The 26,830-nt window shown below is 46.0% G+C and overlaps 1 protein-coding gene across 1 annotated transcript; it reads left to right on the top strand.

The window, feature by feature from the left end:
• The first annotated feature begins 1,643 nt into the window (after positions 1 to 1,643).
• On the top strand, positions 1,644 to 26,443 carry LOC117550465 (trichohyalin-like). The gene is made up of 4 exons (XM_034222900.1): positions 1,644 to 2,177; positions 2,239 to 2,544; positions 3,181 to 3,756; positions 26,390 to 26,443. Exons 1-4 carry the CDS (start codon positions 1,644 to 1,646, stop codon positions 26,441 to 26,443), a joined length of 1,470 nt encoding a protein of 489 aa, XP_034078791.1.
• The last annotated feature ends 387 nt before the right edge of the window (positions 26,444 to 26,830 follow it).

Genomic DNA, 26,830 nt, shown 5'->3' with positions numbered 1-26,830 from the left:
TGAGAAAAAACGACACCCTCTATCCTTAGACCCTCACATCGTACAAGGAAAAACTTCCAGAGAAAAACCCACAGTTTAAGGGGGGGGAAATGGGAGAAACCTCAGGGAGAGCAACAGAGGAGGGATCCCTCTCCCAGGACGGACAGACGTGCAATAGATGCCGATCACCCAACAACGACAACCGACTCACGGAACGCTATGTTGTAGCGTTGATAAACGAAACAATTTAACTAAATTGCTAATCAAAATACCAATACCACAGGACTATTTTTTTAAAGCAATATGTTTAGTGGCCCGAGCGGGCAAGTGGAAAGTACGTTATGCTGGCCCGGGGTGTCTAAATAGTGCTTCCGGGCCAGCGGGCCATTTAATGTCGAGCCCTGCCGGTTACCAGCCGGCCCACATCGTCCGACCGGCCCACTTCAGTACCGGCCCATCGGGATTCGTCCCGAACGTCCCGATGGCCAGTCCGCCCCTGCCTCCACCCCTGCTGCATCTATCAGATCTGTAAAGCAAATCATTTGTGATTTGTAGTTCACTATCGGAAATGTTACTACTAAGCCAAGTTTCAGAGAGTGTGATGATTTTAGTTTTATGTAGAACAACCCATCCGAAGTAAATCAATGTTGGGCAATAGGCTCCTGATATTCAAATAAATGATTTGTATAGCCTTCAATTAATCCAGTCTGGAAATAATAGCAAATAATGTTCCTGTCACTTGTTACGCATAAATGTGATTCATGATTGTAAAGATTACTAGATTCAACCATTAATGTAAAACAGACATACAAAACATTCAAACACAAAAAGAAAAATACAGAAAAACACAAAACAACCCTTAAGAAGGCCCAGCAGCCCTGGACACCAAATCCCAGAGCATTATCATGAATAAACTTAAACATAAACATAATAAATAATTACACAGAGCTCAGTCTGCATTACGAAGAGGAAATGTAACGGAGGTGATCTCTGGGCCCATAGATCGCGGCCTCCGTTACGGGTAATATAGCACTAAAAACATTGCACAGGAATATATGTAATCTATGTAACTAGTTTGTCTGTCTCTGTTTCCTGGTTTCATGTTAAAAGTGTTCCCCTTCCCCCATGTCTGTGGCTGTTGATTGTGTGCACCTGGTGCCCTGTGTTGTCTCCTCCCCCCCCCCCCACCTGTGTCGAATTGCTGATTAGTGTGTGTATTTAGGGTCTGTTGCCCTGTCTATTTGGAGGCTGGTAGGGTGGTGGCTGGTGACTGTGTGCACAGGAACAGCAAGATTGAGGCTGTGTCCTGTGCTCAAGTTTAATAAATGCCCACACCGGGTTATATTTTTGGACGTTCTGCCTCTGCCTCCTTGCTTGGTCGGGCCGCTCAATTGTCAGTCTCACAATTGGTGTCAGAATTGGGATTGACCAAGTGAGGAGGTGAAAATGATGGAGGGGAATAACCGCAAGTTTGAGGAACTAACGGAGATGATGATGTTAATCATGCAGTCTCAGACAGCCGGAGAGCAGCAGTTTTTACGGATACAACAACAGGTATCTGAGATAGAAGATGAACGGAGACTCCGGAGGCAAGACGGCAGGTTGGCTGAAGAGCTCGGCCGCATTAACGTCCAGTATGGGGACCAGGCCCAAAGAGGGAAGTGATGCAACAGATTCAAGAGTACCGTATGGAGCTCCGGGAGCAGGACCGTAGAAACCAACAGAAGGAGGAGGCAGAGCAGATCATGGAGCGTCAGCTGCTGGAGGAGCTGGAGAGACAGAGACAGGCAGAGCTCACGGCCCAGAAGGCCAGAAAGAAGGAGCTGATCAAAACCCTGGAGGAGAATAACCGCCAGATGAAGAGGGAACTTGAGCGAGCGGCCGCTGAGAAGCTGGAGAAGGTCAACAGGAGCCTACAGCGTCACCTGCAGCGCAGCGTGGAGGAGAAGGAGGAGCACGAGAGGGAGCTCCTCAGCATGAAGAAGCAGATAGCCACTCTGATGCAGCGGCTACGGGCGGACCCCGCTCAGCTGGAGAGGTTGCAGTCCATGCTCTCTGTGAAGAACGGAGATATACAGGACCTCAGGAGGAAATCTCTGTCAGAGCGTCAGAGAGTTTTGGAGCTGGAGAGGAAGCTCTACTCAACTGAACGGCTGCTCAAACAGACTCAGAGTGACAAGATCAAACTGCAGATCAGAGTAGGGGAACTGCAACACAAGTATGAGCCCAAAGAAGAAGAAAAAGGATTGGATCCCAAAGAGGAAGAAAGAGAAGCTTCCTTTCGACATCACGGCACCCTCTGAGGAAACCACGCTGCCCAAGGGGCCGCAGGTTGTGTCCGTGGGGAAATACATCACCAAGATAACGAATTCAGACGCTGAAGCAGCTAATACAGCGGAGACAGAGAAGCTCCCGGTTGAGGAGCTGGTCAGGAAGGGGTACGATGAGGATCCGGTGCAGAGGCAGCTGAGGCTGGAGAAGGTCAGAGCCACTCCGCAGCACATAGAGGAGTCCAGGAAACACCGGGCGGAGTGGAGACCCATGGAGGAAAGCAAAATGGCCAAGGCCAGAGAGAGATGCAACCATGCGCAGCGCGCGGTGGTCCGGTGCCTTGCAGCCGTACAACTTTGCGGTTAAGTACTGGCCAGGGAAGTCAAACCGGGTGGCTGACTGGTTGTCCCGAAGTTAAGACACTGTGCTTCCTGGGGAGAGTAAGGAAATGTGACTAAGGTAACTTCGTCACTGAACTGACGGCTTCGGACAATTTATACTATTTATTGATGTAGTGTTTATTGTATTTTATTTTGAAATGTGTTCCCCTTTCCCCATGTCTGTTGCCGTTGAGTGTGTGCACCTGGTGCCCTGTGTTGTCTCCTCCCCCCTCACCTGTGTCCTGTTGGGTTGATTGGGTTGTGCATTTAGGCTCTGGGGTTTTTCTGTTTGAGGGAGTGTGTGTGAGATCCTGGTGGTGGCTGGTGACTGTGTTCACGTGGGCAGCAGATTGATGCTGTGTCATGTTTATGATGTAATAAATGCCCACACCGGGTTGTATTTTGGACGTGCTGCCTCTGCCTCCTTGCTTGGTCTGGGCCGCTCAATTGTCAGCTTCACAATTGGTGTCAGAAGTGGGATTGACCAAGTGAGGAGGTGAGAGTGATGGAGGAACTGCGGGAGATGATGAGGTCACTCCTGCATCTTCAGGCAGCCGGTGAGCAGCAGTTCGCACGGGAAGAGGAATGGAGTCTCCGGAGGCAGGACGGCAGATTGGCTGGAGGCTCGACGGGCGCTGGCTCTGCCGCTGAGGCATCAGAGATCCTGGCGGAGAACCAGAGATTGGTGCAAGAGCAGAAAGAGGAGCAGCTCTGGTTACAGAGGGAAGAAGAGAGGAAGGCAGAAGCATTGAGAACGGTTAGAAAGATGGCGGTGCACACTCGGAAGAATAACAAGCCAAGGAAACCTGGAGGAAAGGAGTCGCAGCTTTTGATAATTGCCAAAACTCCGGAGTTTGTCCGGGAGGTGATGGGTTCCAGCGCCAGTGCAGGCAGCGGGGAGTTCCACGTTTACCGGCACCTCCGACGCAGGAAGAAGCGGGAAAAACTGAAGCGCAAAATGCGGATGGCAAAGATAGCCGAGAAGGTCCATCAGGAGAGAGAGCACGTCAGACCGCCGAACCAGCAGGAGCGCATGGAGAGGAAGAAAGGGAAGCTTCTTTTCAACGTCACAGCCCCCCCTGAGGAAGCCAAGATTCCTAAGACATTGTATTTCCTGGGGAGAGGGGTAAGGAAATGTAACGGAGGTGATCTCTGGGCCCATAGATCGCGGCCTCCGTTACGGGTAATATAGCACTAAAAACATTGCACAGGAATATATGTAATCTATGTAACTAGTTTGTCTGTCTCTGTTTCCTGGTTTCATGTTAAAAGTGTTCCCCTTCCCCCATGTTTGTGGCTGTTGATTGTGTGCACCTGGTGCCCTGTGTTGTCTCCTCCCCCCCCCACCTGTGTCGAATTGCTGATTAGTGTGTGTATTTAGGGTCTGTTGCCCTGTCTGTTTGGAGGCTGGTAGGGTGGTGGCTGGTGACTGTGTGCACAGGAACAGCAAGATTGAGGCTGTGTCCTGTGCTCAAGTTTAATAAATGCCCACACCGGGTTATATTTTTGGACGTTCTGCCTCTGCCTCCTTGCTTGGTTGGGCCGCTCAATTGTCAGCTTCACAAGGATAAAGAAGTCATAGCTCAAAGAAATTCATCCGAGCGAACACAAACATTATTTAACAATAACAGCCACTCGGGGCAGTATTGCAATAGTAGTAGAGGGCTCTAACGTGCCAAAGAAGAAGAAGTGACGTCAATGTCACTGTAAAATGTAAATAAATCACACAACTGAAAGAGCCAGGCGGGTGCCCAGCTGTTATATTAAGTTATAATAAACACAAAAGAGAGTGTCAACAACATCTCAGCAGTTATGACACGTCATGTAAACAGGTCTCTGTTTTTAGAGAAGATGAGAAAAACAAGAGAAGAGAAGAGAAGCGACGAAACCGAGGAGAAAGACAAATATCATGCTTTTGTTATATGGTGTTAAGATCAAGACATACAATAACCATAAGGTATTTCAGCCCCTCAACGCCTCTCCTGGTTCTCATTCATGTGTTTATATTTCCACTTCCTGTCACCTCCTCTCTCTGTGCTCTATACAGTGTCTGGAATGTATCCACCTTTTCCTCTTTCATCCTTCCTTTCTTCTTTACATTCCACTCCCTCTTACTCTTTCTCTCCCTGTCTCCCCCCTCCCACTCACTTTGCCTCTGCTGTGTGTTTTTTCTCATCGGTTACATTGTTAAACTCAATCAGGTGAAGGTAGCCCACATTTCAAAATAAGATCATTCATTTATCAAGTTTTTTTTTCTCACTCAGTAATTATCTTTATCTCTCGGAGTATTGTATTTGCCTAATATCCCTTCCACACTGCGTGTGTGTGTGTGTGTGTGTGTGTGTGTGTGTGTGTGTGTGTGTGTGTGTGTGTGTGTGTGTGTGTGTGTGTGTGTGTGTGTGTGTGTGTGTGTGTGTGTGTGTGTGTGTGTGTGTGTGTGTGTGTGTGTGTGTGTGTGTGTGTGTGTGTGTGTGTGTGTGTGTGTGTGTGTGTGTGTGTGTGTGTGTGTGTGTGTGTGTGTTGTGGGATTGGCTGGATGAGGAGAAAAGCCTCTGATGGCTCCAGTCACTCTCCCCTGAGCCTGCCGGATTAACTGGGACACACATACAAACACACACACACAAACACACACACACACAAACACGGCACAAACAAACAACGAGACAAAGCACACAAACGCATATACGTATATACACACACTGTGAATGCATACACCCACCCTCATAACATTGAATCGAACACACACACACACACACACATAAGAGAAAGATTTGTATACTGTATTTCAGAACACAGATTAAATCAGCACACACACTTAAAAACAAACACACAGTTGGTGTATGTTCATCTATACACACACTGAAATCAAAGGAAAGCTGCTGAAATACACACACACACACACACACACACACACACACACACACACAGAGATCCAGACTGACAAAAATACACTGTCCAGGCACGGACACAAATAGACTACACACACTGTGTCAACATTGGTCATAGTGAGTTAGATTCCAGGAAGTGTTGCCTTGGCTGTTTTTAGTCCTGGACATTAAATATTTAAAGGAACCAATCACACGGTTAAATTGAATCTGAGGCCCCTCCCTTCAGGGGCCACGGGCTCCGATCACAGCCAATTAGAGGCAGATGAGCCTGACAGTAATGGGTGCTATCTGTTGGTCCCCATAGAGAGGGAGTGTGTGTGTGTGTGTGTGTGTGTGTGTGTGTGTGTGTGTGTGTGTGTGTGTGTGTGTGTGTGTGTGTGTGTGTGTGTGTGTGTGTGTGTGTGTGTGTGTGTGTGTGTGTGTGTGTGTGTGTGTGTGTGTGTGTGTGTGTGTGTGTGTGTGTGTGTGTGTGTGTGTGTGCCCTGTAGAGAGAGTAGAAGGGGGACATGCAAATCTACGTTAACCTAATTATTCTGTTGGTCCCCTGTGTTTTCTCATTAGAACTCACCGCCAGCAGGGACCAGAGATTGACTTAGAGAGAAAAGGTGGGGGGAGAGAGAGAGAGAGCCAGAGAGAGAGGGGGAGAGAGAGATAGAGAGAGAGAGAGAGAGAGAGAGAGAGAGAGAGAGAGAGCCAGAGAGAGAGAGAGAGAGATTTAATAAGGAGGATCGAGCTACAAATGAATAGAAAGCAGAGAAAAAGATGGAGTGTTACAGAGAGACAAGACAGCTTGTTCAAAAGTGTATGAGCCATAAAACCCAGAGTGAGTCATGACTGAGGTTCTCATCAATGTTGGACACACGCACACACACACACACATTTGTCATATCTAAATTTAATGCAGCTTTATTGTCATGATTGTAAAACATTTACAGTTTTGCCATGATGATTTCATTTTGGTTTTGTAATTGATATTAGAAACAAAGAAACGGCTATTGGTTGGTAAATCTTCCATGATGCACAACTTGCTCTTTGCTCACCACAGGGTTGGGCACTTTGCGGAGAAAACAGCTGGTTATTTGTCTGGTTATATCGTTAACTTCCCTGCGCCACAACACACATCTGTTATCTGATTGGCTGTGCATTGTAAGGTCAGCGGCAATCGAATTCAAGGTTGTGATACACATATTTGTTTTATTTTGAGCGCAGCGCTTCTTGACCATTTTGAAGCATTTTGTTACGTCGAGCTGGGTAGCACCTCTATCTCCAGATGAACACAACGGACACTTCAGTGCAGAGTCGTTCAACTGCAAGTCATTGACCGTCGTCAATATTGACATGCTCTATAGTTGTTTTCCCGTGCTAAATGATAAATGACAATAGTTTGCTGTCTTGCATCATGCCGACGATGTACATGTTGCTCCAAAAACGTTGCTACATTTGAACTGTTGTGACTTCTCTTTTCGTCTTCTTTTACTGGAGCTCAGCTAATCAAAGAAGGATGTCTGGTGATAAGATCAAATGCTGTGGACTTAAGACGATGGCCGCCCATGGCATCTTCTGACCATGGATGTATAATAAGCTTCTGACCAGCCAGCAGTGAGTGGAGGAGAGCCAAGAGGGGAGCTAGGCTACCCCTGCAACTTGTACGGCTGTTCCCATTCCCAGCATGCTCCTGATTGATGTCAGGTTGATGGGAAAAAAAGTTGACGAACAATATTATTCCGATTTTTTTCCGTCAGCCATAATACCTGCCCAGATCCTTCACCATTGTTATTGTTTCCTGTGTATAATGGCTTAAAAACACGACTGCAGTTCCTTGAGAAACCCTGTGTTGCAAAATGACAATAAACGACACCCGTATACTTGAAGCCTTCTCATTTGAATCTCAGCAAAGCACATCTTCACAAGTCAAAGCTTTGGGAATAGGGGAGCAGCAGCAGTTTCCCTAATATGTGGGAGTAAGCAGACCATCAGAGCAGAATAAGTTGGAGCTAAGTGATGATTGAGACAAGCAGGAACGCAAATCTACTTTCCCCGCCGTTAACACAAGAGCATCATCAATAATACATGTGCAATATGCTGCTGAGACTCAGGGGGAGACAGACTGACACTTCAATCCTATTGTTTTTATTTCTGTCTCTGAATAACAGAGATGGGTAGTTGTTAGGATTTTAAACGTTGAAGCTTAACTGTTATATTCAGTGCTGAATGTTCAAGCGAAACCTCTCTGCATCCATGTTTAGAAACAAATTAAAAGCAGATCTCCTCAGTCAGTGACAGTTGATGTGTGTATAGAATATGTGCTGCTTGTTTTCTTTAGCAATGTAGATTGAATAAAAAAAGATGAAACACCGTAACTGTTGCTGCAAACCCCTCTGTGAGCGCGCAGCTCACTAAATGTAAAATGATGACTATTCGTCTATTTTCCAGAGGGAAAGCTAAAAGGCCCAAGAGACATCCTTATTAATACAACAGTGGAAAATAATCAATTACAAGTAAAAGCCCTGCACAAAATGATAATTAAAAGTAAAACTGTGTAAGTACAATTCAAAAGTAATCAATGCTAAAGGAAATGCTCTTGTACTGGTATTTGGAGGGCGGTGGTGGCGAAGTCCATAGGGACTTGGCTTGGCAACTGGAAGGTCACCAGTTCAAGTGCTACCGAGGTGTCCCTGAGCAAGGCACCGTTCCCTACACTGGTCCCCGGGCGCCGTACATAATGACAGCACACTGCTCCTAACACTAGGATGGGTCAAATGCAGAGAAACAATTTCGTTACATGGTACCTGTACTCTGTAATGACAATAAGTTGAATCTATATAATGTCTATATCTAATGTCATCAGATTATTGTGATGTGAAAGCTAGTTGATTCATTTCTCTGATAGCCGCCTGATTGTTTGGAATCGTAATGAGTGCCCATCAACATACAGTACAGAGAGCCTGAAGTGACACCTTTCCAATTCTTGTTATATCAAAAGATAAATGATGTGTTTGTAGAAAGTGTGCTATGTTGAAAATAATATTAAAGGTGGAAAAAATAAAATAGTGTTTAAACAATAACAATGACTTTCTTGTAAATGTATTGTAAGACTCCGGTGGTCATATTGCCTCAGGATCAATAATCACACAGCTTTTATCCTCTTTGGTTGTTCAATAGGACTTTTATTTCTCTACTTTTTACTGCAGACATGTCATAGCAATCAATATCTCGACAGCCGTCTGCATCATGATGGCTCACTGGCATCCTGACTGGGACAGCTGACTGAGACAGAGGCAGGGCAATGTTGTTGGTACCTCTGTGTTTCTGCTAACGACAGACAGAGCTGTGACAGACCTACACTTGTGTGTGTGTGTGTGTGTGTGTGTGTGTGTGTGTGTGTGTGTGTGTGTGTGTGTGTGTGTGTGTGTGTGTGTGTGTGTGTGTGTTCTCACCTGCACTGGCATGGAGTTCCAGTAGATCCATTGGAGTCTAATCTCCCTGCCAGTATCATACAAACAGGAGATTGACCATAAAGTTGACTTTGAATGTATTTAAGTCCTGGTGTTCTGTTTTATGTGCCGGAGATTTTCTTACTTTAGTTTTTGACCTGCCCTGCTTTGTCTGTTTTTCTGGAATTAAAAGGTATTTGTGTAGTTCAAAACCTTTGTCCTGCATTTGGGTCAACCTCTCTCTGCTCTCAACAGTGACAGTGGCTTCTTCAAACCATTACATAGGCGATTTACGTCATGTAGTCACATGTAATCCTCAGAATTTAGATTGTTAAACACCGGTGCAAGTACTCAGATCATTAAAGTAAAAGTAGCAATCAACATTGGTGTTGTCTCCCCAACACTGAAGCCATCACAAACCTTATTGTGTCAGACAGCATGTACCATATTGTTCAATTCTGACTTTGAAGAAAATGGAATTTGCCAAGAATCACTGGAAAGAGAGCCAACATGTTTAGTGAAGGTAGTATAGAAGAATAAGAATGAGGTTAATCCTGAGTGGAAAACATAGAATGGAGTGTCCCTCTCATGTCAGTGGGGAATGACGAATAGAAAACTGATCAGAGTGAGATGGGGGGGGGGGGGGGGGGGGCCTGTGAGGCTTGTGTCGTCCTGCTGCCACCTCTGATGCTGCCATGGTCTGTGGTTGGGAAGTTCACACCACTGTGTCACTGTCCACTCACTCATTCAAACACACACACACACACACACACACACACACACACACACACAAACACACGCACACACAAACACACACACACTCACACACACACACAAACACACACACACACTCACACACACTCACACACACGCACACTCACAAATACATACTCTCAGAGAAATGATGACTTCCTTATTATAGGCTCACACTAGACAAAGGACTTTCTGTAATCCCATCCTTGAGAGCTGAGATAGCGGGCTGCATGCTAACCATGAAACATGCTCTGTGCCCACTGATAGCTGTTTGGTGACACTCAACACTTTAGCAGAGCTACATATCTCTACAAGCACTGGCCAGTTTGCTAGGAAAATAGGTTATGATATTCACGGTCCCGAAGAAGTGAAAGATTGTGTTGGCTTACTTGTGAGTGCTTCTACTCTCATAGAAATCCCCATATTTGAGTGTTTTTCCCTAAAGGAAAAGGCTTCCTTCTCAGTAGCCACTTTCACACCAAGTACTTTGCCGTAGTTAGTTCCCAGCACTTAGTTCCCAGCACTAAGTACCCAGCACTTAGTAACCCCATGGAACTAAGAGCGGATTGCGTTCACACCGGAATAAGTTCCCTGAGGGAAGATTACACAAATGAAGCCGCTGATGTCACTTCTTCTTCTTCTGCTTTGGGTTTACTGGCAGGCCGCAAACAACTTCCGGAAGTCCCCGGAGTTGGGGACTGGCTTCAGTATAAGCTGCTGGGAACGCCGACACCTCTCCACCGCTCCCATGTTTTTGTTTGTGTTGCCATAAGTTATTCTCTCTCCGTTGGTGCGCGGGGCTAATGCTAATGCTAAACCCAGCAAATACAATGGCGGCTTCAAAAAACTTTTCAGAGTTTTACGGGGCGTGGTTTGCAATTCGCCCAGCCAATCAGAAATTGGTACTTTTTTCTCCCCAGGATAGTCCCACCTCTCTAGCAGGCACTAAGCATGGGGGTAAAAGTTCTCTGAACTAAGTTCTCTTTTTGGTGTGAACGCAACATTCCAGGCACTAACGGAACTAAACGGGAAAAGTACGGGTAAAAGTACTCCGGTGTGAAAGCGCCTAATGGTGGAGTACTTTTGGATGTGTTCATGCAGACGAACAGCTCCTGCTCCATCTCCATGATCTGTTAGTATTTAGGTGGCCCGGAGAATGAGTCACACTATCTCTGGTCATCCCCCTCCTTTTTAAGTGTTACAACACATAACGGCGAGATTTCTGTGAAATGTACCCAGAGGATGAATCCTTTCCATGTGGATACTATAGGAGCTTTCCTCCAGCACCAGTTAATGGTTATTGCTGATTATATGCATGCGACCTACGACCTCTGACTATGACTAAAAGATTGTCGCTCACTGACACACTTATTCTCACGTTCTCAAACACAGAGTGATACACACACACACACTGAGGGTGACAGTGGTAGGTGTCACTGGGCAGATAATGGCAGGGTGACAGGTCAGGAGCCGGAGGGGGGTTCGAGAGTTAAGAGGTTTAGGGGGGGGACAGCACTTTGGCTGATTGGTTATAATCCCATGGGACGGGGGAGGCACTGAGACATGACATCATACTGTCCTGAGAGAGGGGGAGAAAGAGAGTGGGAGAGAAAGAGAAGGGTGAAGGTCAGAGGTTCATTAAAATGGTGGCAACAAAGCCATCTGCATGAGGTCAACATCTCATCATCAAGGAGCTTCCTGGGGACACCTCCAGGTCCCATGAGGCTCAGTGTATCCTAAAGATACGTTCTCCTGGGTAGAGAAACACATTACTTAAGGTAATCAACAGTTTCATGTCATGGTCAGAGGATTTTCAATATAGTTGATATATTTCATGGTTCTATACGAGGGTTGATCACTATCTCAAAAGTGCCTTGGGTCATATTGACCCGTTCTTTTTTTTAACTAAAGAAATTATTCACAGATATTCTTTTAAATCTGAAACTCCATGGCTTTGTAGTACACATGCTAAAATGCCCCTACACATTCATGTCCTTTATATATTTTGAATATCAACATTATAAACATAAATGAAGAACATTTTCAATTAAAATGTTCCTATTTAAGAGTAAACATGCAACCCAAGTCTTTTGAATACTGGATTTATTTAAATAAATAACAACCAGCACAACAAGAGATTGGCATGTTTTATCATCACGTGATTAAGCAGAGAGTATTTGCAAACATTGATGATATATGTTGTCTTTTAGGGTGAGAATTGAGATTTAAACAATATTTGTAACGTATTGTGTCATTCTTTATTTCTGTTGCTTTTTGTCCACAAATACGTCATGGGTCAATTTGACCCAACATGTGGCTTAGTAGACATATTATTATCAGGAGACCCTAAATTCAGATGACTCTCACTGTCAGGAGTCTGAACTCTCTCCCCTCCCTCCCCTCCCTCCCCTCCCTCCCCTCCCTCCCCTCTCTCCCCTCCCTCCCCTCTCTCCCCTGCCCCCACTGGACTATAACTCCCCACACACACTCAGACACTCAAATCCAGCACAAGACCTTTTTTTTTACGCTGCTATGGACAATCTGCAATAAATGCACATTCTATGGACAATCTTGCACCAAAGATATTGATATTGAAGTGACTGTTATTTTGTATTGTGTGGTGACACGTTATTGGACATAATTCACCTTGCTTATTGTGTTGCCACACGGACCCTTTAGTGGGGAACACCTGTAGCTTTAGCTGCCATTCCTGCTAGCTCATCAGGCAGAGCAGTGCATGTGTTAACCTCTCTGAAAGTAATGGATAATAAAGATTGGAACTCCATTCTTAATACACCGCCTCCGACTCTCTTTTCACGGCACTACACTGGTGACCCTGACTTTTCCGAGAAAGTTTCCGGAAAATTAACGAACATGGCTGAGCGCGATGTTTTCATAAAGCTGCCGGAATTCTGGGAGCACACCGCGGAGGCATGGTTCGCACACGTGGAGGCACATTTCGCCTGCCGACAGGTCCGTGACGGGGACCTAAAATACTACCATGTGGTAGCAGCGCTGGGGAGCTCCACGTCGTCCAGGTTGGTGGGATTCATCGCAGCCCCCCCACATCATGGCAAATATGAGGCGATTAAGGCCCTTCTCCTTAAGACATTTAGCTTATCTGCTAAGGAGAGGGCCCGCCAGATACTTGACATTCAAGGCCTAGGAGACAGCAAGCCATCCCAGCTAATGGAGAAAATGCTAAATCTGCTAGGGGGGGAAGATCCCCGTATTTTATTCACGGAGATTTTCCTGCGTCACTTGCCTCCCCGGGTACAGACGGCGCTGGCCAACACGCCTGTCACGGAGCCCCGTGCTTTGGCTGAGGAAGCGGATCGTTTTTTCCTGGCTACGCAACAGCCCGGGGCAGAGACGTTAGCCGCGACGCTCAGCGGCCCACCGGCAGTCAAGAAAGCGTGGCGGAGGCCGGACACGGCTGTGGCTAGCCGGCGTGGAGACGCCGGAGAGTGCGTTTACCACGCACGTTTCGGGACAAGGGCGAAGAGATGCATCGCTCCGTGCAGCTACAAACCCCCGGGAAACGGAGGGGCCGGCGCTCAGTAGTGGCTCTGAGCGTCGGCGGCACGTGCAGGCTCCTCTTCGTCAGCGACAGCGTTTCGGGGAGCCTGTTTCTGTGTGACACGGGCGCTCAACGGAGCGTAGTTCCAGCGTCGAGTGAAGACGTCGCCCGTGGGGGGCACGGACCGCGATTGACGACGGCTAACGGCAGTCCCATTCGCACGTACGGCGTGAGGCCTATGTGTTTGTGCATCGGAGGACAGCGTTTCAGCTGGGATTTTGTGACAGCGGACATTTCTTTTCCCCTCCTCGGAGCGGATTTTTTGTGTGCTCATGGACTCTTAGTGGACGTTAAGAATAGGCGTTTGGTTGATGCCTTAACGTTTTCTTCCCTCGTGTGCACACTTGGCAGCGCAGCGTACGACGGGCTGTCAGGCTCGCTGTCAGGTGCAGACACGTTTCTCAGACTGTTGGCCGAGTTTCCAGACCTGTCGCTACCCACCTTCTCTGCGCTTACCACTAAGCATGGCGTGGAACACCACGTCACTACCGGAGGGCCTCCTGTCTACGCCAGGGCCCGGCGGTTGAACCCTTCTAAGCTGGCTGTAGCGAGGGCGGAGTTCGCAACCATGGAGCGCCTGGGCATTGTCCGCCGCTCCGACAGTCCTTGGGCTTCCCCCCTGCACGTCGTTCCCAAATCGAACGGCGGGTTCCGCCCGTGCGGGGATTACCGCCGACTCAACGACGCCACTACGCCTGACCGCTATCCGGTGCCGCACATTCAGGACTTTTCGGCGCATCTGGCCGGTACGGGGGTGTTTTCCAAGGTGGACCTGGTGCGTGGATACCATCAGGTGCCCATGCACCCCCTGGACATTCCCAAGACAGCAGTGATAACGCCTTTTGGACTTTTTGAGTTCCTGCGGATGCCTTTTGGACTCAAGAATGCCGCTCAGACGTTCCAGCGCCTGATGGATTCGGTGCTGCGGGACCTGCCGTTTGTGTTTGTTTACCTCGACGACATACTCGTCGCCAGCGCTTCAGTGCAGGAGCACCTGTCCCACCTCCGAGCCCTTTTCACACGGCTCAACGAACACGGATTAATCATCAATCCTGCAAAGTGCCAGTTCGGGGTGTCGGACATCGATTTCCTGGGGCACCGCGTCACCAAGGGCGGTGCGACACCTCTGCCAGCGAAGGTGGAGGCTGTTGCGGCGTTTCCTCGCCCGCTCACAGCCCGGTCGCTCCGTGAGTTTCTGGGGATGGTGACTTTCTACCACCGTTTCATCGCCCGGGCCGCACACATCATGCGGCCGCTGTATGAAGCGTTGAAAGGCAAGACCCCCGTCCAGGAGATCGACTGGACAGCAGAGGCGGACGGCGCTTTTGCTGAGGTCAAGACCGCGTTGGCTCAGGCGGCTTTGCTGGCACACCCATCATCTACGGCTCCCATCTCCATCACCACGGACGCGTCAGACTACGCGGTCGGCGCAGTGCACGAGCAGTGGGTGGAGGGCGCTTGGCAGCCGCTCGCCTTTTTCAGCCGCCAGCTGACGCCTAGAGAACGCAAATACAGCGCCTTTGACCGGGAGCTCCTCGGACTTTATTTGGCCGTGCGGCACTTCCGTTTCATGCTGGAAGGCCGTGAATTTACGGCGTTTGTCGACCACAAGCCGCTCACCTTTGCCATGTCAAAAGTGGCGGAGCCTTGGTCGGCACGTCAGCAGCGGCAGCTGTCCTACATATCGGAGTTCACTACGGACATTAAGCACGTGGCTGGCAAGTCGAACCTGGTTGCTGATTGCCTCTCCAGGGTCGTCATCGGTGCCGTGCAGTTGGGCCTGGACTATACTCGCATGGCGGCAGACCAGGTCACAGATCCCGGCGTCCAGGCCCTGAAGGTGGAGAGCGCGGGGCTGCGCTTGGAGGACGTGGTGTTCGGCGACGCGGGCATTACTCTCCTGTGTGACGTCTCTACGGGCCTGGCGCGGCCTGTCGTCCCTGCCAGCTGGAGGCGTCCTGTGTTCGAGAAGGTGCACGGCCTGTCACACCCCGGCGTTAAACCTTCGGTCCGTTTGGTAGCGGCGAAGTTCGTTTGGCAAGGACTGAAAAGGGACGTGAGGACTTGGGCCAGGGAGTGCGTGGCTTGTCAACGCGCTAAGGTGCACCGCCACACGAAGGCCCCGTTGGAGCGTTTCCTGGTGCCTGAGAGGAGGTTTGATCACGTCAACATTGACCTGGTTGGTCCGTTGCCTTCCTCTCAGGGGTTTTCCTACCTCCTCACCATGGTGGACAGGACGACCCGTTGGCCGGAGGCGGTTCCGCTCGTTTCGACATCAGCCGCAGACGTTGCCCGGGCCTTCATTGCAACGTGGGTGTGTCGTTTTGGCACCCCGTCAGACATTTCCTCAGACAGGGGCTCTCAGTTCACGTCCGAGCTCTGGAACGCTGTGGCAGGCGGTTTGGGGGTTAAGCTGCACAGGACTACCGCTTACCACCCTCAGGCTAACGGTCTCTGCGAGCGCTTTCATCGCTCCATGAAGGCGGCCCTCTAGGCCGGCCTTTCGGACGGTAACTGGGTCGACAAGCTGCCCTGGGTGATGCTGGGCCTGAGGACCGCACCTAAGGAAGATCTGCAGTGTTCTACAGCGGAGATGGTCTACGGTCAGCCGCTGAGAGTTCCGGGGGATTTCCTCCCAAATGCATCGGCTCCCTGGTCGGCGTCGGCCCAGCGGGTTTTCCTGCGTGACGCCGCTGAGGCCTTTGTTCCGATCCCTACTACTCAGCACGGTACTCAGGTGTCCCAGGTTCCCGCAGAGCTCCGCTCGGCGGAGCACGTGTTCATCCGGCACGATGCGCACAGAGGCCCCCTGCAGCCCCCTTATGATGGGCCTTTCCGGGTCTTGGAGCACGGGGACAAGCACCTGGTGGTCGACCTGGGTGGCAAGGCCGAGCACGTCTCGGTGGACCGGGTGAAGGCTGCTCACCTGGACTTGGACCAGCCTGTGGTGCTGGCTCGACCTCCGCGACGGGGCCGCCCCCCGGCCTCGTCCCCTGTCACGGATTTAAGACCTGTTGTTCCGGTCCCTCCCCTTCCGGGGGCCGCACAGGCGGGAGTCACTTTTCCGACTCCCATGCTCAGGAGTCGTGGGGGTCGGCGTGTCGTTCCTCCCCGCCATGCTGATTTTGTTTATGTGTGAATTCTGGGGGGGCTTGTGTGGTGACACGTTATTGGACATAATTCACCTTGCTTATTGTGTTGCCACACGGACCCTTTAGTGGGGAACACCTGTAGCTTTAGCTGCCATTCCTGCTAGCTCATCAGGCAGAGCAGTGCATGTGTTAACCTCTCTGAAAGTAATGGATAATAAAGATTGGAACTCCATTCTTAATACACCGCCTCCGACTCTCTTTTCACGGCACTACAATATATTGATTATTGTATTTTTTTTATCTTAATGTGTGCATATGTGTAAATGTGTCTGTTGATTGTGTATATAGGACAGGGGTGCCCAACCAGTCGATCGCGATCGACCGGTCGATCGCGGGGAGATTCCCAGTCGATCGCGAGATGTGTCTAAAAATAGAACAACAACATTCTGTTTTATCGTTAATGTCCTGTAACATAATCTTCCTGTGCCAGAATAATGCACTTGAACGCATCAAAGCTTTGTGATTGGCCGGCGTGGACCCCATGTGTCGGGGCGTGGCTGGTGAGCAGTGGGCAGTGCACTAGTTCGCTAACGTTGTCCGTGTCAACAGGAGTGACAGTCCGCACACACACAAGACCGCAATTATGGCAGAAGCAAAACATATATAATTTTCACTCCGAGTGGGAGGATGATTATTTTTGTATCTATTCCAATTCAAAGTCCATCTGTCTCATCTGCAATGCGAGCGTGGCTTTATCGAAGAAGGGTAATTTAGGAGCGGCATTTCAAAACAGTGCACAAACGCTACGAGACGGAATTCCCTCCTAATTCTGCCCTACGCTCCAAAAGGGGAGGGACCTGAAAGGACAGCTAAATGCACAGCAGTCCATTTTCACCAGGCCCAACAACAAGAGCAAGGCTGCTACCATAGCATCTTATCGGGTCAGTCACGTTCTTGAGAAACACATGAAGTCTTTCAAAGACGGCGAAGTTGTGAAAGAAGCATTCCTGGAGGCTGCCGATGCGTAATAAAAATAACAGTAGCATTTCAACAGGTTTTTGATATGATAAAAACTCAAGTTGGATACCGTTATTAATCAGCTGTAAATTTGAGTTTGTTTGAACTTATTCATTATAATTATTGTACAAAATGGTATAAGAATGCAAACTTAAATTGATTATAGTGTGGTGCCATGAAAAGAGAGTCGGAGGCGGTGTATTAAGAATGGAGTTCCAATCTTTATTATCCATTACTTTCAGAGAGGTTAACACATGCACTGCTCTGCCTGATGAGCTAGCAGGAATGGCAGCTAAAGCTACAGGTGTTCCCCACTAAAGGGTCCGTGTGGCAACACAATAAGCAAGGTGAATTATGTCCAATAACGTGTCACCACAATAGTCTATTATCAATTCAGGTTAAGAAGCTAGTGTTGCTTGCATCCTATTTTAAAAGGAATTAATTTTTTTACTCTACTAAAATGCAACAAAAGCGTTTGATTCTATTAATGTTGTCTTTTTTATTGCACTTTGGCAGCAGATTCCTGTGTAGCTTCAGATCTGAGTTGTCTTATTAGTAAGCCTCATTTATACTTTTGTAGCAACACTATTTTTATATAATGGCAAAGAAAGGGTTCAGAGTCTTTTCTTTTCTCCTGTGTCATATGTGGCAGCACTGTTCAATGTTTCTTGAAAACATTACCCACTGTAGTTTGTGACGTGTGAATAAACTCCAACTCTGTATCAACAACACTGTTGTGTAACTTCAGTAAATACTTGTATGTGTGTAGATTAGAAAGAGGTAAGATAAAGGATCTGCAGTATTTTATGAAGTATTCATTGTACAAAGGTCAGTTTTATACAAGTAGAAGTGTGTATTTACCTGGTAGTAGGCTGTCAGTAATGGCTACGCCTCTCTATTTGGACTGGTAGATCTCGGCAGACTGGCAACTTTAAAAGTAGCTCTCGGTTCAAAAAAGGTTGGGCACCCCTGATATAGGATATACATATTTTATACATATCTGTATATTGTATAATTTTATATTCGGATTGTTCGGGATGTCATTTCGATCTCTCTGTCTGTAAACACAAACTGAGTAAGATTGACTTTAAAGGTCCCATGTCATGCTTTTCTGGTTATTACCCGTCCCCTTGTGTCTTATGAAGCTTTTTCTGCATGTAAACGGTCACAAACCCTCAAAGTACACCCTAGCGAGTACAACTCTAACACAGGAAAGACCTGTCTTTGCTGCCCCAGAACGCCTCGTTGGACATTTATCTTTTTCCATTGTTTGCTTCCTGAGTATGGTGACGTAACGATACCCAGGTCCAAATGGACCAATCCATGGAGCTCCTCACACACACACACACACACACACACACACACACACACACACACACACACACACACACACACTCAGCCTTATCTTTTCTCAACCTCGAGCTTCAAAGGGCGCAGCGGCGAGCCCCGCAACGTCCCGCCAACACGGCACCCAGACCCCACACAGCATTCTCATCTGTTTGTCATTACTGATTGCTAACAAACGCCATTGTAAATCATAATCACTGATGTTCCGCTGTAACGGTGGTGGACTCATCAGAACAGAGTGGGCGAGCTGACCAATCAGAGCATACTGGGCTCACAGGGAGGGGGGGGGGCAGGAGCTCCAACAAGCCGTTTAGGACAGAGAGTGAACACACATACTATAGAGAGATGCTGTTTGAGAAACCAATGTGAGTTTGGAACATTGAACAATGTAAATCTATTCTAGTAGACCTAGTGGGACCTTTAAAGTTGACTTTGATTGAGAATTGGACTAACCCCGTAGCACTAGCAGCATATCTGTGGAGCCGCTCCTGAATATTACCCACCAAAGTGTAGGCTTGCGTTTAGATATAATGCTTTTATTATTATTTAACATCTGTTGCTGACTGTCACTAAACCTACCTGTTACTATCAATTTGACTTCTGAACTATACTCCAGCGGGATTGCAATGTACATTTTAAAATAAAGATGAATCTTTTGAAGCCTTTAGGTAAGTGTGACCATTACTACAGGTGTAGAATTACTTTTTGCGAGGTGTAGTATTCTTTATTTTGCAGTAATAAACAATATAACGTAGCCTCCTTATTAAATGATTTCTAGACATGTTTAGGCGTTGGTTAATAGATATAATAAAGACATGTTCAGCGTATATAAATGAACTTGTCAAATGGATAACTCCTCCTGTGAAGCACCCATAACTGTTGTATTAACATTAAAGGCTTGTGGGGGGGCATGTTGAGTTGTACCACACTAAAGCCCCATTCAGAAAACATTAAATTGACATTAATGAAAATGTCCCGTCTCCTCAGTAGTGGACATTTCAACAAAAGAGTAAGTTAAAAGATGGGTGCAGGACAGATAAAGAGGACATGTTCTGTTCATTTCCAGGTTCATATCAGTATGTGGTGTCTCGACATGTCTCCATGTATTAATGTTCAAAAAGCTCTTTTCACCCTCTGTCTGAAACCAGAGCCCAGTCTGCTCTGATTGGTTAGCTGGCTGGCTCTGTTGTGATTGGTCAACCAGCTTAGAAATGTCCCACTCCTTAGCCTATCACGTACAATGTGTTGGTGAGCTAGCCAATAGAAGCACAAGTGTTACATAGTGATGTCACTATGTCACAGAAAGTAAACAAAGGAGTCCAATAGAGGCGTTTCGGTGTGAGAGAAACTCCCTCTGGAGGGAACACGGGGATTTCAGCCTTTGCAGCCATTTACATGCATTAAAACCTATAGGACACACTACAGGATAGGGAAGCCCCCCAAAAGCATAAGAGGGCCTTTAATGTAAAAAGCCCTCTTAGTGATGGCATACTGATGTCATTGCATTAGATATTGAGGTAATCAAAAGTAAGCATTGATACATAACTTTTACATCTTGATACTCAGATTAGGTTACTGATCTTTACAATTAACTAGTAATTGTAACCGAATACCTTTTTTGTGAACCTCCCTGGTCACATATACCTGTAATCAGTGATGTCTCATCATTCACTAAAGGAAGCACGTTTCACATGAATGGAAATGAAAAGCAAATGAATACAGTTATAAGATGTTAGACAAAGAGTGGAGCTATACGATTCTGTCCCTCCTCTTCATTTTAATTCCCACTTTATCCCTTGTGTCTGGCTCTAGGAATCCAGTCTGCATGGGGGGAAGTGTTCATCTGCTCTCATGAACTATTTAAACAGCAATATAAGACCAATAAGGATAGAAAATATGTGAAAAAACAATACATCCGTAGCTATAATGCTAAATCCAGTAATGTAATTGCTTCTGTAATTCTCTGCTGTCCAAAAACTGCTTTCCTCATATTTAAATTGCTGGAGGAGCATGTCTACTTTTTTTATGACCTTCATTATGCTGTAAATCTATCTATGTTGCTATGGAACATCTGAACATGAAGCACATCACCTCTAACATACAGTGTGAATCGTAAAAAAGGAAGTGTTTGCCTCCGTTTTACTACGGCATGTGGAGAGTGAAAAAATCTCAATGATTTATTGGAGAGTAAAAGATGGCTGGTATTTCTCCTCATCACTACCCACTGCTTAATGGCTCTGGTGGAGGGCGGAGAAGTGAGGGAGGAAGTGAATATTATAAGACTGCGGGGCATTGATTAGAACATGAGTATGAATGGGCTGTGGGACCTTTGTCAAACATCTCCCTCTTATGTCTCCTGTCCTTGTGCTCTCTTTATTACATCCACCAAATAAGTGTTTGCTTGAGGCTAGCGGCTTGAGGCTGCATGTGCTTATAGCACACAATATTCAGCCAGCTGTCAGTGGTCGAGTTCAGGCATGTGCAAAGCAAGTCACAAAAGTAGTTTATTTAACTAGCAAAACAATCCCCCAGCATGCACTTGGCCCTTGCCCCTCTAGCCTCCTCTGCGCGTGCCTGGTGAAGTTGGATTGTGTGCCTGATTCTCAGGAGAAAGAAGAATGTGTGAAATAATAAAGACAATATCTTTGGTTCTGGATTGCAACGCTAATCAGTGAGACATTTCAAAAAGGTAGTCAAGCAGTTAAATGCATGAAGTCCTCAGAGCTAGCATCTCTGTATCGCTGTATAGAGGAGCTGCAATGCTTTGAGTTTCATTATTAGGTATCTGGCTTGAGGATTGTCTTACTTTTAATCAATAACCTGCTTAAAAAGCTGAGGGTTAGACTAGGTGTTTTCTACAGGAACAAGTCCTGTTTCTCACTTGAGGCCAGGAAAAGGCTCTGTGACCTTTTGACCTGTGCTGGACTATGGTGATTTGATCTATATGAATGCACCTGTCCATTACCTGATCAAGTTAGATGCCGCCTATCACAGTGACAGCGCACTGAGATTTGTTACTAACTGTAAAGCACTTACTCATCACTGTACCCTGTATGCCAAGGCAGGTCTGCCTTCACTAACTGTACGGAGGCTCAGTCATGGGTACATGTTCATCTAAAGCAATGTTGGGTAAACTACCAGCTTATATATGCTGTTTGAGCTCACAGAGAGTGGCGAGTAACTATTGCCTGAGATCCCAGGATGTGTTTTATTACATGTGTCAAGAGAAAGGACTGTTTTAGGTACTAAAGCTTTTATGTGTGCTGCTCCTCTAGCTTGGAACACTATGCAAAACAAATTGAAACTGAGCATTTTGGTTCCCTTGCATCATTTTAAAGCTCGGATAGATGACATGTTATTGGATATCTGTCATTGTGAATAGGTTGCTAATGTATACCCCTGTAATTATGTTGTATTGATGTCCTTTTTGTTTTCTGTTGTTTTTATGTGTAACCAATGTGCTGCAGGTCTCCCTGCAGAGATCATTGATCTCAATGGGATTTCACCTGCTTAAATAAAGGCTACAAACAAACAATTATTAGCATGTTGACATTAGCAAGACTGAAGATGGCACTATAAGAAAGTCACTGATTACAATGTATCCTGTGTTTGAACTAATCAACCATGGATATTGATTATCGGTACCAAATCTCGTGTCCATCCATCCAGTGGTTTTGGAGATATTGCATGCATGCATTGCAGAAGCATAGCTAAAGAAGAAGGGCAAGGCCAAAGGGTCAGTGCACAGATATATCACTTATAGTGCGGGTCCAATTAAAAAAACACTGAATCCTACAATACCCAACTTAAAGCATGTATGGGTCGATTATAAAAAAATTCAAACTTCCCCCCTTGTAGCAGAATTGTTGTTTAAAATGTCACCCCACGCAGAGGTAGCTGCACAACACTTTAAAGACTTCCCTTTAGGCGATGAAGAACTTTGACTAATCTAAAAAAAGCTCCATGTTTCTGTTGAATGATAATCAAATAGTTTCTCTCGAGTCAGTGTTTGTGCACGCTTACCTGTCTTTCCAACACAAGCAGTTGCTGTAACTTCACCTATGTACCAGTGTAGTCTGCTCAGTGGATTTCATTAAGATGTTACATTTATTGTTATTAACCTGAACATGCTCAATAATCCTTTATTTTTCATTTTTGTACTGTGAAATTTGCAGCCGATTATATGAAAGAGATGGTAATGAGAAGTAATGCTGTCAGTGTCCTAGTTTCTCTGTGTGTGACTATGACCACCAGGACTTATCAAACTTCGACTGTGAGTGACACAGTTTGAACTCTGTCATTTGAACAGAGTGGTTGCTAAAACACAATCAATTCTCACTGACATCTTCAGTGATTTCCCTCTGAGGTCAGTAAGGGAATGGGTTTCCTGCTTTGAGCTGCTTGTCAACAAAGCTTGGAGGAAGAAAAGGGAAATGAGAGAGGAGGGAAATGAAGGATTGGAATGTACATGATTTGAAATACTGATTCAACACCAAGTGATTCGTTATACTCAGCAGAGATACAGTTACTGTACTGTATGATGTTTTCACATGTGTTTCTTTTGTATTGAATATCTCAGTTTTGAAAATGGTCACTGAGTTTATCAAATGTTGTTTCACCCATATCCTTTGCAGTCTTGGACCGAGTAGGTGATTCCTACCATAGTGGCGCCCATCTCAAGTACACTGTGCCTGTCATGCTGGTTGTGACTGCCAGTGGAAGTAATACCAGCTCTGACATCAGATCATGAAACAGGAGTGAACAGTAACAGACTCACATTCTCTGACTCATCGCGAGAAAGACCCACAGTCATCAGAAGCTCCATGTCTGTGTTTCAGATTCTCTGTTGAATCAATTCACAATTGTTATCTAATGAGAAACTTCAATTTACACATTAACAGAACTCCTTCATGAATCTCTCTGTGTTTCCTGTTGCTTTGAGCTTGCGTTCAGCTCAGCCTGAGATCTCACCTGTGGCGTTCGGGTGCTGTGGGACTGCAGGATTTCTGAAACATGGTGTGTCCACAACCTGTCCTCTGACTTCCCCCTCTTCGCTGGGTTGCCAGTTTTGGCGGGAAAGGGAGTATGACAAAGTTCTGCAATTGTTCAAATCACCGTTGGGGTTTTTCTAAAGTTCTGTTCAGACTGGATTAACTCATCTAGTGCACAATGGCTTTATATCCTATCACCCCAGTAATAATGACAGCTGCAGTTACTTTTAGGAAGAGAAAGGCCAGTTTAGGAACCCATGTTAACATGTGGCCATCAGCAGAGAGCTGACAGGAGCTGCTGCGACTCGATGTTTCAGTCATTATTCATTTACACTGGGGAAATAGTCTGCATTAAAAGTGAATGATATGTGATTAGCCGATGTTTGCCGTGCACTTATGTAAGTAAAGACAGCTGTCACTGGATTACTCTCATACTGAAGAGAAAGATATCAAAAGTGTTATGATCCTCAGGCAAGATGCTTTCCTGTAGTGTTCTGTTGGTTTCTGTGCATTTACATGGTCTGCAAAGGCTGCTTTCTGGATGCCCCCCCCCCCCCCCCCCCCCCCCCCCCCCCCCCCCAATGTTAATACAACAGTTATGGGTGCTCTACAGGAGGAGTTAACATTTTAACCATCAATCTCTAGAAATGATAGAATATGTACGTTATACTGTTTATTACTTCAAAAATAAAGAATAATACACCTAGCAAAAAAACGATATACCTGTAGTAATGGTCAACCACATAATAATACATTACTGTTTTCAGTGTAATGCATGTTTTCATATAGTACTGTGGACTGTCTCTATACTGTACAGTACTATACACACTGTGTGTGTGTGTGTGTGTGTGTGTGTGTGTGTGTGTGTGTGTGTGTGTGTGTGTGTGTGTGTGTGTGTGTGTGTGTGTGTGTGTGTGTGTGTGTGTGCGCGTGCGTGTGCGTGCGTGTGATCTGCCCTCCCTGATTCTCCAAGTACGTTTGGCCATCAGAGACATCGCTCTGTCTCAATGTCTCTCTCCCTGTGTGCATGTTGTATGATGTCCTCTCTCCCTCCTTCATGTCTCTGTGTCTTCTGTCTTTGTCCATCAGTGTCTGTGTTTAAACTCTGACACTCTCTTTCTGTTCCTCCCTCTGCCTTGCTCTGTACTTCAGCGCTCCTTAATGACTCTCTTAAAGCTTTTATATTAGCAGAGAGCTTTAGTATCATCTCTTCTTATTACCAAGGCTGGCCTGCCCCCTTGTGGCAAAAGAGACAATATCTCAAGATTATCAAATTAGATCATTGTGTGTGAAATAATGCCCAAAATGTTCACTGGTTTCTGTGAGTGGATGCGTTTAGGGTAAGATAAATAAATGAATGAAACAAAGCCTTAAAGCCTCATATCATGAGGAGACACTGGGAATTGGTCATTGGAAAGTGACACAAACCGCACTGAGAGGAGCGGAGTGGTTACACAGTTCACAGTGTTCCACATCCACATGCTGCTAAGTTAATAAGTACAATTAAGTACATGTATTTAAGTACAAAACTGAGTACAATTACTCAACTGCTGTAATTCAAAGATATTTGAGGCACTTTGTTCTCAGATCAAGGATTTGTCTTATCTTCAAACATTATTACAAATCTTTCCCTAAATCTACTTTCCAATCACAATAATGAATGGATACAGCTGAGAAACACTGACTATAACAGTTCATATGCAACACAGTTTTTGTGTTGGGAGAAAATATTTATGTTAGAGCTGTTTTTTTAACAATTCAAACATAGGGGTAACCAGGGCCGCCTTAATGCACGGGCTGACCTGGGCTGAAGCCCAGGGGGCTACGGAGATTGGGGGCCTATCATGAGCCAATACAAATTAAAAAAAATTATTTAAAAAAAAATCGTGTGTTTTATTTTTATTTTAAATAAACAAAGTCTTGGCTTTCAGAATATGAAACTTTTATTTCCAAAATCACACGGTAAATACATTTTTGAAGCTTGTAAAGGGAAGATGACAGCTCTCACTCGCACTCTGCTCTTCCTTAGCGCTGCCCCCCTCCCTCCGCTGAAATTATGAAAGAGTATAGTAATCATAGATAACACTGCAGGGTCCGTTACAGTTTGTTTTCATCTGATTTCAATTAAACAAAGTCTTGGCTTTCAGAATATTAAACTTGTTTCGGCAAATTCAGATGATAAATACAACTTTGAAGCTTCGGCATAATTACAAGCGGAGAACGGAGTAACTTAACGTCACAGCAGGCATAACAACAGCCGGTGTTTCTCGTGAGGGGTTTCCCCGGGAAACAAACACAATACACACAAATGCGAAAATACACAAACACACACGCGTATACACACACACACACACACACACACATACTCGTGAGCTTCCCCCTTGTGAAGTTAAAACTTCTGATGTTGCAATGTTGAGGTGGAATGAAGGAGTCTGGATCGTCGTTAGCCAAAGCACTGAGAGTTTATTAAACACAGTACATCAATACAGCCGGGAGGTCACTTAGTTTCACACGTCCTGTGCAGCCACCAAATCATCTCTCCCACAAAGAAGACACAGCACGCAGCAACATGAGAAGAGGCGGGCTATCAGAAGCCCGCGTTTTACCTAATCAATAGCAGATGTGAGACAATAATCTGTTTGTCCCGCAAAATGCAGGCAGGCCTGGACCCTTCCCCCCACAGGAAAGGGGGAGAAGCTTTTGACCTGTGACCTCAACTTTCAGAGGAGTTTTTGACTTTTAATACAAAGCATGTTTGCAATATCACAGATTCTAAGAATCTATAAGAAACTCTATAATCAAGATCAGATTAAAATATTCTCTTACAGATTCACTCTTTTTATCAATCTATTGATAACCAATTAACATTAGTCTAAGAATATTTCAGTCAATACTTAAATCAATAAGCGTCTTCAGAGTTGGGTGGGCTCAGATACATTCATTACATCAAGAAGTAGAACAAGATTGAAAACACTTCAATCACCATGATTGAACACAGTCAATCATAATAAAAATCATCTCTCTTCAGTGCTTGGCATCTTTTGTCAAAAGGCACAATAATAAACACATGGGGTACAAAATATTACAGCAAAATATAT

Source organism: Gymnodraco acuticeps, unplaced genomic scaffold (genome assembly GCF_902827175.1).
Source record: "Gymnodraco acuticeps unplaced genomic scaffold, fGymAcu1.1, whole genome shotgun sequence".
Taxonomy (NCBI): Eukaryota; Metazoa; Chordata; class Actinopteri; order Perciformes; family Bathydraconidae; genus Gymnodraco; species Gymnodraco acuticeps.
Note: the sequence above shows the minus strand (reverse complement) of the source record. Positions and strands in the feature narration are given on the sequence as shown.

Excerpts from the sequence above, each read along its gene's own strand:
- LOC117550465 (XM_034222900.1), top strand. The coding sequence starts at position 1,644 with ATGCAACAGATTCAAGAGTACCGTATGGAGCTCCGGGAGCAGGACCGT. Across the intron at positions 2,178-2,238 it reads AGATCAAACTGCAGATCAGA|AGGAAGAAAGAGAAGCTTCC; the intron begins GTAGGGGAACTG and ends TGGATCCCAAAG. Across the intron at positions 2,545-3,180 it reads AGGAAAGCAAAATGGCCAAG|GCAGCCGGTGAGCAGCAGTT; the intron begins GCCAGAGAGAGA and ends CTGCATCTTCAG.